The sequence below is a fragment of the Brassica napus genome, chromosome C3 (assembly GCF_020379485.1).
Source record: "Brassica napus cultivar Da-Ae chromosome C3, Da-Ae, whole genome shotgun sequence".
Classification (NCBI taxonomy): domain Eukaryota; kingdom Viridiplantae; phylum Streptophyta; class Magnoliopsida; order Brassicales; family Brassicaceae; genus Brassica; species Brassica napus.
In genome coordinates this window covers 49124721-49137575 of record NC_063446.1, presented here as the reverse complement: position 1 = coordinate 49137575, position 12855 = coordinate 49124721, and the positions used below count along the sequence as shown (strand labels likewise).

General features: G+C 41.5%; 2 protein-coding genes across 2 annotated transcripts; one reads left to right on the top strand and one right to left on the bottom strand.

Moving 5' to 3' along the window:
* Positions 1-685: 685 nt before the first annotated feature.
* On the top strand, positions 686-7228 carry LOC106405920. Its single transcript, XM_048751584.1, has 4 exons — positions 686-880; positions 953-1096; positions 1320-1385; positions 1466-7228. Exon 4 carries the CDS (start codon positions 2411-2413, stop codon positions 3956-3958), a length of 1548 nt encoding a protein of 515 aa, XP_048607541.1. The 5' UTR covers positions 686-880; positions 953-1096; positions 1320-1385; positions 1466-2410; the 3' UTR covers positions 3959-7228.
* A 4411-nt stretch (positions 7229-11639) lies between these two features.
* On the bottom strand, positions 11640-12638 carry LOC106384459. Its single transcript, XM_013824418.1, has 2 exons — positions 11866-12638; positions 11640-11745 (listed from the first exon to the last, which is right to left on the bottom strand). Exons 1-2 carry the CDS (start codon positions 12636-12638, stop codon positions 11640-11642), a joined length of 879 nt encoding a protein of 292 aa, XP_013679872.1.
* Positions 12639-12855: the final 217 nt, after the last annotated feature.

Here is a 12855-nt window from a genome sequence, read left to right as displayed (position 1 = left end):
TTTAAACTTAAACTCCAAGTATATTCTAAAACTCAAATCATGTTTATAAATCTAAACACTAACACTAAAACTTTAATAATTTAAATTCAAGATGTATACTTTTCTAAACTTGAATATAAAACCATAAGTATAACCTCAAACTATAAACCTTACATATACATACTTCAAACCATATATCCATACTTAAAATGTATACTTAATAATTTTAACATTCATACTCAAATCCTTAACTCTAAAACTCTATATTATGAACATATACATTTTAATATCAAACCCATAACCATAAACCACAAATAATTTTATTTTTCCTATTGGTTCATTTCACAAAGGTGTGTATCTTTTAATTTTTAAGTTAAAGTATATATATTTTTAATCCTAAAGCTTAAATTACAAATCATTTTTATATTGTAACTTCCAAAATTTTAAACTAAACCATAGAACAAGAAACAAAAACTACAAAAGCAAAGGAACAAATTTTATTAGTTTTTTTTTTGTAACACATTCAAAAAAACTTATTAGTTAATACATAAATAATGTTAGCAAATATGAGCCAATTAAAAAAAAGTGTGTGGATCACAATCTTAACCACTCATTAAATCGAATCTAAAGGTCCACAATCATTTTCTTCTGATTGGTTCATTTAGAAAAAAGGGGATCAATCATATTTAATCCTCGTCGTTGATCAGTGTCGATCTAAAAGCTGAAATTAATCTATTTTGATTAATTGTTTTTAATCTTTTTTCTTCCTTCTCTCCTCTATCGAGACTTCATCTCTTTGGCTAAAAAAATTCGAGACTTCATCTCTTCATCTTCTCTCTTCTCTTCTAATCTGATTCTTTTCATCTCCATCAATGAAAAACAAAGATATCAATCACCGATGGTAAGATTTAATGTTATTTTGTTTCGTCTCTTCTACTCATCTGTTTTTAGATTTGTTTTTGTTTGTTTCCAGATCTGCGAAAATGGTACTGTGATAACTAAAAGTTGGTGGTGTGACGAGTTAGTGGTTGGCGAGAGAGCAAGACGACGGAGACATGGCTGAGGGCATGACTGGTCGCTACATCTCTGGCCAACGTCTTGGTGGTCACAGAGAGAGGTAGGGTTCTGCAGTCTCATTGTACTATGTATTGCTTTGAGTTCTTGATTTGAGGGATTATAAGACATAACTACTTGCGAGAACGTTGATGGCTCTCTATTTTTGAATGGTGTTGCTGATTTCAATACAAATTAAATTTTTCTGATTGTGGAGAAGATGATTGAAATGATCGACTCTGGTTGTGATTAATGGTTGCTCTGATCTTTCATCTTTTTTTCTTCAGTATGACCAGTCTTGCCCTGTTATGGAGTTGTTGACAAGTTCTTCTTGGGAGTTTCTACTCAGCCGGGTATGTTGTTAAACTTTTTTGATGATTTACTTCTAATCTTCGAGTTTAGAGTGTTAATATCCAAGTTCCATTGCTTGTAGGTTGGTCATAATTTAATGGTTTATCTACTACAGCATACATCGATATTCTTACCGTTTCTAAGAAAGAAACACCAGCAAGTGTGGACCTCCTCTATGTATCGTGCTAAAGGGTAAGTGATAGGTTCAAACGTTCTTATGTGAGGCGCGGGAAGAAGCGTTTAAATGAATCATTGAGTGACATGGCAAAGCTGGAGGGAGAGTTCGAATTGGATGATGTGGCCGAGTTCGATAAGAAGGGAGAGACTCTGGGAGAAGCAGAAGGTTAGCAGTTAGACTCTAACTGCCAAGGAAGCTCGAGTTGTATATGAGAGAGAGTATCATTTGTATTGGGGGGTCTATGCTTTGTATGTTCTTTGTAGACGCTATGAGTCTAGTGGCGATCGTTATGAGATCGTAGATGAAGATCACTATCGTCATGAGATGATGATCTGAATCTGAACTTGCAAAGTTATTTCTATTTTCAATAAACGAGTACTTCCTTTACAAATTTCTCAGTCTTCCAATCTACAAAAGTCTATCATTGGTGCGGTGAAACGGTTCGATCTCTCAAACGCGACTATTTTTTCGTCTTCTCAGTCCAAATCCGGTTATTCTGATGTATCGATGGATCCGACGAAGATTCAAGGTCAGGTGACGTTTCTGATGGGAGCGTATGAGAAGTTGTGTACTGATGCGAAGGTAAAGGATGATCGATTCGATTCGTTGGAAGCGCGAGTCGATTCAGTTGATACGAAGCTGTCGTCGATGGATTCGAAGCTCGATTCGGCACTTAAGGCATTGGGAAAGCAGCCGGTGATTGATCGATCTCCGTTCTGTTCTCCGCTACGAGATCCGGTGTTATCGTCTTCTCAATCTCAGGTACGCCGTCCTTGATACGAAAGGGTGCGAGATCACTCTCTGTTTGGTTACCGTGAGGAGCAGTTGAATCTAGATAATCGCGAGAACATGTTGAAGAAACTTGAGATGCCATTCTGTGATGGTTCTAGAATCTCTGAGTGGATGGTTGATGTGGAGTATTTTTATGAGTTGGGGAGATATGATGAAGATTCGAGGTTGGATCTTGTTCCATTGTGTTTGAAGGGAGCGTTGAAGAAATGGTATGCTTGGGTGATGCGTCGAGGTGGTTTCCAGAGCTGGCAAGACTTTAAGCAACGCCTTTGTGTGCGCTTTTCAGAGTCGATTGAAGATGAGCCTAGCACGAGGTTGTTCTCAATTCGTCAAACTGGATCTATAGCTGATTATGTGTCAGAGTTTGAGGATTTGTCAGCTCAAGTGTCAGGGTTGGATGATCATCACTTGGAGAGGATTTTATACATCGGCTTGACCAGAGAAATGAAAGAAGTCATCCGTATGAAAGAACCTCAGGGTCTATCCAATTACATTGCGGCGGTGTTAAAGATGGAGTCCAGTACGTTTTGCAAGGTACTGGGAGAGGGTCCTCGTCATGTATCCAAGCAACAGAATACTTCAGCCAATAACAATGTTCGAACGGTGGGGTATCCTCATAATACTCAGAAGGCGTTCGTGCTTGATACAAAGGCTCAAAAGGAGAATGTTGCCCCGTCTAAGCCATATCAAAGACCACGACAACGTCACTCCGACGCTGAACTGGATGCTATGAGGCGACAAGGACTCTGTTTCAAGTGTGGAGAGAAGTGGTCTAAGGCTCATGAAGCGGTTTGCCCTAAGAAAGAGTATAGAGTTCTTACGGTGATCAATGGCTTTGAGGTTGAGTTGATGGACTCCACGGAGGAAGAGATATGGGCTGAGACGATGGATACTCCAGAAGTAAGAACATTATCGTTTTGTGCTTTCTTGGGTATTGATTCACCTCAGACCATGAAGCTAATGGGTCGCATTGCTGGAAGTGATGTAGTGGTGATGCTAGACAGTGGGGCTACACACAACTTCATCTCTCCTTCGGTGGTACAGAGGTTGCGTTTGAAAATGTGTGCTGTGAGTAATTTGGATGTGTTGTTGGGAAATGGTGTAGTGGTGAAAGGATTGGGTGTGTGCCAGGACGTGTCTTTTCAGTTAGGCACTACGGGTTTCACTTCTGATTTCTTCACTTTGGAGCTGGGATCTGTGGATGTGATTTTGGGGGTTCAGTGGTTGGAGACTTTGGGGAAGTGTGAAATGGATTGGAAGGCACAGGAACTTTCGTTTCTTTACCAAGGAGGGCGTGTGACGTTATTAGGTGATCGAAGTTTACATGGATCTCGCTTATCTCTTAAATCACTATATTCTGGAGTGGTGAAGCAGTTTGCAGATCAGGGAGTGTCTTTGGCAAGTACAGTGAAGAGCTTGTCTGAACCAGCTTGTGATCCAGCTATTTCGAGGTTGCTGCAGCATTGGGACTCTCTGTTTGCATTACCCCAAGGGTTACCACCTTTCCGGGGTAGTGAACATGCTATCCAACTCCTCCCTGGCGTTTCTTCGGTGTCAGTCCGTCCCTACCGATACCCTCATGCCACTAAACTGGTTATGGAGTAGATGGTGAATGACATGTTACGATCAGGGATCATACGAACTAGCACCAGTCCATTTTCGAGTCCGGTTTGTTGGTCAAGAAGAAAGACAACAGTCACCGGTTTTGTGTTGATTACAGGGCACTCAATAGGGTCACTGTCTTGGACAAGTTCCCTATTCCTGTAATCGGTCAACTGTTGGACGAGTTACATGGTGCAGTGGTGTTTTCTAAGCTTGATCTTCGCTCTGGTTACCATCAGATTCGAATGGTGGACGAGGATATTCCTAAAACAGCGTTTCGTACGGTGGAGGGTCATTACGAGTTTCTAGTGATGCCTTTTGGCCTCACCAACGCTTCTGCTACGTTTCAAGGACTCATGAATAAGGTTTTCAAATCGTTTCTGCGTGATTTCGTTTTGGTGTTCTTCGATGATGTTCTGGTTTACAGTAAATCAGTAGAGCTTCATGTTCAACACTTGGAAACGGTTCTGAAGGTGTTTCAGGAGAATCAGTTGTTTGCCAATAAGAAGAAGAGTGTGATGGGGATGACTCAAGTGGAGTACTTGGGTCACATCATTTCCAAAGACGGTGTTTCAACTGATAGTACGAAGACAGAAGCTATGCGACTATGGCCTACTCCGAAGAATGTTAAGCTTTTACAGGGTTTCTTGGGTCTGACGGGTTACAACCGTCGTTTTGTGTGGCATTATGGCATCATTGCTCAACCGTTAACCAGTCTGTTGAAGAAGGATCATTTCTTAAGGTCTACGGCAGCGCAAACTGCGTTTGAGGAGTTGAAATCTGCTATGTGTTCAGCTCATGTTTTGGCTTTGCCTGATTTTGAGAAGCCGTTTATTGTTGAGACAGATGCTTTTGGCGTGGGTTTGGGTGCGGTTCTTATGCAGGAGAAGCGTCCTATAGCGTTTTTTAGCCATGCGCTAACTGATAGAGAGAAGCTCAAGCCTGCTTATGAACGAGAGTTGATGGCAGTGGTGATGGCTATTCGAAAGTGGAGGCATTACTTATTGGGAAGGAAGTTTATTGTGCATACTGATCAGCGGAGTCTCAAATTTCTTTTGGAGCAAAAGGAGGTCAATATGGAGTATCAGCGTTGGTTCGTTCACTTGTTGGTATTCGACTTCGACATCTTGTACAAACCAGGATGCGAGAATAAAGCAGCTGATGGTTTGTCTCGAAGCATGAGTGTGTTGGAAGTGTCAGCCCCTTCTCTTTTGATGTCATTGACAACTCCTACGTGATACAACTCCAAGATATTTATAAAGAAATTGAAGCTGATCAGGGGATTCAGAATACTATTCAGAAGGTGCGGGCTCGTTCTTTACTCAATGACAATTATCAAGTGTTGGAGGGTCGTTTATGGTACAAAAGAAGATTGGTGGTGCCTAAGACTTCTTTCTTTATTCCACTGATCTTACATGAAGCACATGATAGTTTGGGATGAGGACTTTCCGGTGTGTTGAAGACTTTAAAGCGTGTGCAGAGGTCTTTCTATTGGGAAGGCATATCTCGTTCAGTGTAGCAGTATGTTCAAGAATGCATCATCTGTCAGACGCATAAGTCCTCTACGCTATCTCTGGCGGGGTTACTTCAGCCTCTGCCTTTACCAACATGGGTGTGGGAAGATGTATCCATGGACTTTATTGAGGGCTTACCTACATCTCAAGGAGTCAATGTCGTGTTGGTGGTGATTGATAGACTCAGTAAATACGCACACTTCCTGAGTCTGCGTCATCCATTCTCAATAGTGGATGTGGCGAATTCTTTTGTGGAAGGTATTGTGCGCTTACATGGGTTTCCTAACAGTATTGTCTCTGATCGAGACCGTATTTTCTTGAGCTCGTTTTGGAAGGAAGCGTTTCGTCTCGCCGGAACACAACTCAAGTACAGCACTGCCTTTCATCCTCAAACTGATGGGCAGTCTGAAGTGTTGAACCGCTGTCTTGAGACATTTCTCCGGTGCTTTGGGTCTGCTCATCCTCGTACATGGCGCAAATTTCTTCCTTGGGCTGAGTTTTGGTACAACACGTCGTTTGATACGGCACTGAAGACAACACCCTTTCATGTGGTTTACGGTCGAGAGCCTCCTATCGTAGTGAAGTTTGAGGAGGGGTCTACGCAAAACTTTGATTTGGAGACATCTTTGCGTGAACATGATCGTGTGTTGGTGTTGATCAAACAGAATCTTGCTTGGGCGCATGATATAATGAAGAAAACAGCTGATAAGCATCGTCGAGATGTGTCTTTTGAGGTGGGTGCGTTGGTTTACTTGAAGCTACGTCCTTACAAGCAGCAGTCAGTGTCACACCGCGTTTGCCAGAAGCTTGCGGCGAAATATTTTGGGCTGTATCTTGTGATTGCTAAAGTTGGCAAGGCGGCTTACAAGTTGGATCTTCCACCATCATCTCGCATCCATCCAGTGTTTCACTGTTCACAGTTGAAAGCTGCGTTGGGGGTTGATCGAGTGGTACATCCATTACCGGAGGGTTGTCTTGATGAAGTGGACGTTGTGCCAGAGCCATTGGAAGTCTTGGCTACGCATTATGATGCGGAGGGTTATTTGGAGCTCTTGGTTAGTTGGTTGGGGAAACCGTCACATGAGAATTCTTGGGTTGCATTCAGAGCATTTGTGGAGGATTATCCATCTTTCAAGCTTGAGGACAATCTTGGTTTCAAAGGAAGAAGTATTGATAGGTTCAAATGTTCTTATGTGAGGCGCAGGAAGAAACGTTTAAATCAATCACTGAGTGACGTGGCAAAGCTGGAGGGAGAGTTCGAATTGGATGATGTGGCCGAGTTGGATAAGAAGGGAGAGACTCTGGGAGAAGCAGAAGGTTAGCAGTTAGACTCTAACTGCCAAGGAAGCTCGAGTAGTATATGAGAGAGTATATCATTTGTATTAGGGGGTCTATGCTTTGTATGTTCTTTGTAGACACTATGAGTCTAGTGGCGATCATTATGAGTCGTAGATGAAGATCATTATCGTCATGAGATGATGATCTGAATCTGAACTTGCAAAGTTATTTCTATTATCAATAAACGAGTACTTCCTTTACAAATCTCTCAGTCTTCCAATCTACAAAAGTCTATCAGTAAGTCTCGAGCCGAGCTTCTTCAGACCCTGTCTGATGCTAATGCTGGACTTTCCAGAAAGAGAGGTACAAAAACTTTAGCTGTGACATCTCAGATGATGTAAGAGAACAGAGGCTTAAGTCGGAGATGGCAGAGAAAGCTAGTGGTGGTGGTGTAGGTGAAGCCAAACAAGAAGAAGAAGAAGAGAAGAAAGAGCCAGGAAGAAGGAGACGACGAAACTGCGATGGAAGGGAGACTGCAGCTTAGAACTTTAGGTTTTGGTTCAATTTTTTTGTTTATTTAGGTTTGGTTAGTTAGGTTTTGGTTAAATATTTTGGTTTATGTATAAACTGATTTTATTTGTAAACAAAATTTAATTAATAAATAAAATTTAATTTTTAACTTTTGTTTTTAATCATTTAAATATATTTTAGTTGTTAAAATATGATTAATTATTTTTATTATAAAAATTCGAAATAAATATTACTTTTAAAAAAATAAAATCAATTCATTATTATAAAAATTAACAATTGCATAGAAATTAACGCTATTGTTGTTTATTTAACTATAGCATACGACATATCCGCTATCAAAAGTGACGTACCTATTATAACGGGTGCTGTCAGAGCGTTTTAGGGAACACTATTATATCGAACTCATAGCGTTTAACGGCTGCTATTAATACTCATATTTCCTGTAGTGTCTTCCAGGAAATTATTTTAATCTTTTATATCTTAAGATGCCGAAGAGAAAGAGAGAAGGGAATCAGAAGCACACAGACTTTTACCTTCCAAACTTGAAGGAGGACTCATATTCAATGTATACCAAGCCCCAAAACAAGCAAGTAGAGTAGATTAAGGTTGGAAGTCAGCTTTGGTTTCTCCAGACATTCTCAGTAGGTGTGGATGTTAGCATTACGTGATACACTGCGGTGTTTCTATCTAATACATCCTGCAATCAGTAGATCTAGATGGTGCTAGAGAGTGATTAGAGTAGCAATCAAATTGTATTTGATCATAATCCCCTTCTTGACTAAATAATTTTTTATTTTTTATTTTTCTATTTTTTTGAAAACATTGACTCACAATAAACTAGCTATCAGTAAACATCCCCCCAGACTTAAATTACACTGTCCCCAGTGTATATCCAGTCGGAGTTATGATGAGAAATAATCATAAGTACACAATTTAACAAGTTAGAACGATATACCTGACCAGGTTAAGTGTCGATCGATGGAAAGAAGTTACCATCGGTCGTTGCAGGTGATGTACAGTCGATCGATATCGACATGCTCTCATCGGTCGATTTTATAATCGTCTACTTGGATCTTTTTTTTTTAAATACCTAACTAAAACACAATATTAGTAGAACCTCTCCCAGACTTAAACAACACCGTGACCAGTGTTATACAATCTAAGATAGGTGGGAAAACAAACCAGAAGGACAAATATTAACAAGGTTTCACGAGTATACCTGCCATTGATGTGGGTATCGATCAACACAGTTAAGTGGCTATCGATACATGTGATGCTCTGTCGATCTATACGCTGGCCAGCCGTCGATCGATGGTGGTTCAGAACTCATTGGACCTTGGATCTTTTTCTCTTTTTTTTTTCGATGAAGTGTCGATCGACGTTTCTGCTACAGTGTCGATCGATGTTACAGTGCCTCTGCTACCGTGTCGTCGTCACTGTTCATCTTTTTTTTTTACCTGCAATAAATATCAAACGAAAATCAGTAATAATCTAAACTAAACTAGATGAAATTACCTAATAGTGGGTTGCCTCCTACTCAACGCTTTGTTATAGTCATTTAGCTTGACTTTTGGAGATCTGATTCAGTCCGTATGAGAATGAGAACTCGCTCCAAAACAAGTCTCAATGTCTGCTCTCTGAAGCTTTATCAATCTTGTGTGAAAGCCTCCTCCATAGACTCATCTCCTTTGTCTATCATCTTAGTAATAAGGAGTGCTCGAAGCTTTGCAAATGGCTGTGAGAAGCATCTGCTGCGCACTCTGGATTTCCTGACACCATCTGAGAACAAGATATCAATGATAACTGAGAACCTCCCTTGGTCCTTTTCCTCTTCTTCCAGTTCCTCCTCTTCTTTCCCCCAGACTTATCTGATCGCGTAGTGGTGCCTCCATCAAAAAGGTTTCGACACACTGCATACTCTTTCTGCTATGATACGCGATGGGTGTCGATCGATGTTGAGGTGAAAGTGTCGATCGATTCCGGCTTGTTTGTATCGTTCGATGGTATCCGGTTGGTGTCGATCAATGCTGCTTCTGCTGGGCCCTTATTGACTTCATTTGTAAATCGTAACCCTCTCAAAGAAGCTGTTGTGTGTTGATGATCATCACATAATCCACTGTAAGAGCCTAACTGTATACTTCTATCGGGTGAAATAGGTCATTCAACTTCAGACACAGCGCATGGAACCACAATCTTCACAGGTCATGTATCCTCTTCACTCTTTTGTGAAACCTAGCAGCTTCTTCTACGCTGATATGTGGTCTAAGATGTTCGCGGACAGCAAGGTGTGAGACCTCGGACTTGTACATCCTATCCTCAACATATTCCAGCTCAACAAGGCACCTTGGCGGTTCATCCATGAATGGGCATCGATAGATATCAGGTGGGTGGTGTCGATCGGTATCTGTTAGGCGTTGTCGATCAATGTCGGGTGGGCGGTGTCGATCGATGCTTGCCTTTGGGGAATTTTCCAGATCTTTCCCCGAAGTGTGCTAATCGTCGTCAAGCTTCTTCACTAAGTTCTGACCCAAATCTTCATGTTGTGCTCCATCCAATACTTTCAAGCAATCCTCTAGCTCTGAGAAATCTTCCATGGTGATCTCTCTGTCTACATCTAGGGCAAGATAGCTGCTTGATATATCGGTGCTCTCTAGTGTCAAATCTGCAATTTCTTGAGGACAATTCAAACCTCCAGGCATTTCAAGAGGTGTCGATCGACAACAAAATTCTATGTCGATCGATGCTGAGATGGTGCTGTCGATCGTTTCTGAGGTCATACTGTCGGTCGACGTTGAGGTCGTACCGTCGGTCGACGTTGAGGTCGTGCCATCGGTCGACGCTGAGGTCGTGCAGTCGGTCGACGCTGAGGTCGTGCCGTCGGTCGACGCTGAGGTCGTGCCGTCGGTCGACGCTGAGGTCGTGCCGTCGGTCGACATTGAGGTCGTATCACTAATATCAGCTTCTTTTCTTCGCGTAGTCTCATATGTCCATTGAACCTCAATGTCTGGCATTTCGATCTGAGTGTTCATGGTTTCAGATTCCTCATTTGGTTCAGTGTAGACTATACCCAACTTCTGACTAAATCTAGACATCAATTCCTTCTCCTGACCTTTAATCATCTTGTCCAACATATCATCAAACTTCCTCTGTCGAGTTGCTGCAGCTTCATAGAGAAATTCGTTGAGGAAGGCGGTCTTAATGTCCTCCCAGCAAGTTAAAGATCTTAGCTGCAGCTGACTGAACCAGCTAAATGCATCTCTAGATAGAGAATAGGGGAAGATCGTGCAGATAATGTGGTCTATGGATACTTCATTCTGCTCGCTCCTCAAGGTCTTTGATAAGGTCTATGAGATCCTCAAGAGGAAGACCTCAAAAAGGGTCCACACTTCCCCAATCATACCATTCACAGTTCAGATCAAAGTCATTTGTCTCAGCAACATCAATCACATCAGGGATTACAACACCCTCTGCATTAATCAATTGTCCTGCTCTGTTGCGAGGGCGACCTTCTTCGTCTCTGAATATCCCATCCTCATCGACCTTCTCTGTTTCCACACAAGTGGTGTCGGTCATCGTATGAACAGTACCATATGAACAGTGCCATGATGAATAGTGCCGCAGTGAACAGTGTCTCGAAAAACAGTGTCGATATGAATAGTGTCGATCGACGGTGGATGAATAATGGCGATCGACGACGGATGAACAGTGCTGATCGAGGAAGCATGAACAGTATCGATCGACGGTTGATGAACAGTGTCTCCAGTGTTATATAGTCTAAGATTAGTCGAACCTCTCCCAGACTTAAATACCTAACTAAAACACAATACTAGTAGAACCTCTCCCAGACATAATTACCTAACCTCTCCGAGACTTAAATCACTCTTTTTTTAAATACCTAACTATAACACAATATTAGTAGAACCTCTCCTAGACTTAAACAACATCGTCTCCAGTGTTATATAGTCTAAGATTAGTGGGGAAATTAATCATAAGTACGAAATTAACAAGGTAAGACGATATACCTGCTTGCTAGATGTGAATGTCAATCTACACAGTTAAGTGGTGATCGATCTATTATGTTGATGCTCTGTCGAGCGACACTGATCAGGTGTCGCACGATGCTCATGTGAAGTGGTGGCGGCCGGCAATGATCAGATTTCGGTTGATGCTGGTATATCAACTATTTTCCTTGGGCCTCCAATATAATTAAAAATGAAAATCAGTAATAATATAGAATAAAACCAAATAAAATTACCTAATAATGGGTTGCCTCCCACTCAGCGCTTTGTTATAGTCATTTAGCTTGACTTTGGAGATCTGATGAAAACTTGCTCCAAAACAAGTCTCAGTGTCTCTCTTCGTCATTTTGTTGATGCAGCTGATAAAAGCTCCTGCAAAACTTCTCCTTTCTCTCCCAGCTCTGGATCACATAGCACTCTAACCTTGGTAAAAGGTTCAGGACCTCCTCTGCAAGCGCACTCTATACTCAAGACTAACCTCTTGACATTGCAAAGGAACTACTGATAGGGAATCTGCATCTGCATTCCTTTTCTTTTTCTTTTTCAATTCTTGGTCCTTCCCCCAGACTTAGACTTTTCAGTCTCAGGCTTTTCTGAAAGTCGGAGGGTGTCGACCGATGCTGAAGGATTCGGGTCGATCGATTCTGAAGACTGAGAGTCGTTCGATGCTGAAGGCGTATTGTCGATCGATTCTGAGGACTGAAAGTCGGCCGATGCTGCAATTTTAATGTCGACCGACGCTGATTCTGGTTTTGCAGGCTCACAATTTGAATCAGCTGCAGGTCCTGGATCTTCAAACATATCTATGCATGAAATAAGCTCCTTACTTTTCTTCTTTTCCATGGGATCATAGAAGACAGTTTCGTCAACATTAGTAAGACACATCTTATTTCTCTTAAGATCACAAACTGCCCCCACTGTAGCCAAGAAGGCTCTTCCAAAAAGAAGTGAAGATGTCTTGCCTGATTTGATATCCACAGCATGAAATTCCACATGTATAATGAATTCCCATATCTCCACCTTAACATTCTTGATCATGCCTGCTGAGTTTGCTTGGGAGTTATCCACGAAAGTGAAACTATCTTTAGAAGGTTCCATCTTTAGTCCTAATAGCTCAGCAGTGTCTATGGCCATGATGCTGACTGCAGATCCAGTATTGCAGAGGGCCTTTGGTAAATGCTGGCTATCTATAGAGCATGGAATAGAGAACTTTCCAGGATCTTGTTCCTTCTTCAGTGTCCTTTTGGGTTTACGGTTGACCTTGTTGAATAACAGCTCAATGTCCTTATCTCTCTCTGCTTTCTCAGAAGAAATTACCAAGTCTATTCTTATGATATGCATCCTCAAAAGACATATCCTTAGGAACCCTCTTCACCCTCTTGTGAAAGCCATCAAGTTCCACTCTATTAACTTCTCTCCTGAGGTGTTTGGGAATATAGGGTTTCCTAGATTTTGCTCTCTTCTCAACTGGAATTTCTTCTTTCGTTGCCTACCTTTCCATGGCAGGTTCATATCCATATGTTTGGTGTCGATCGATACCTGGTAGATGTCGTCGATT

Coding starts and splice junctions, on each gene's coding strand:
- LOC106384459 (XM_013824418.1), bottom strand. CDS start 12,638: ATGCATATCATAAGAATAGACTTGGTAATTTCTTCTGAGAAAGCAGAG. Junction 11,746..11,865: donor CCTGAGACTGAAAAGTCTAA/GTCTGGGGGAAG, acceptor GTGCGCTTGCAG/AGGAGGTCCTGAACCTTTTA.
- LOC106405920 (XM_048751584.1), top strand. CDS start 2,411: ATGTTGAAGAAACTTGAGATGCCATTCTGTGATGGTTCTAGAATCTCT.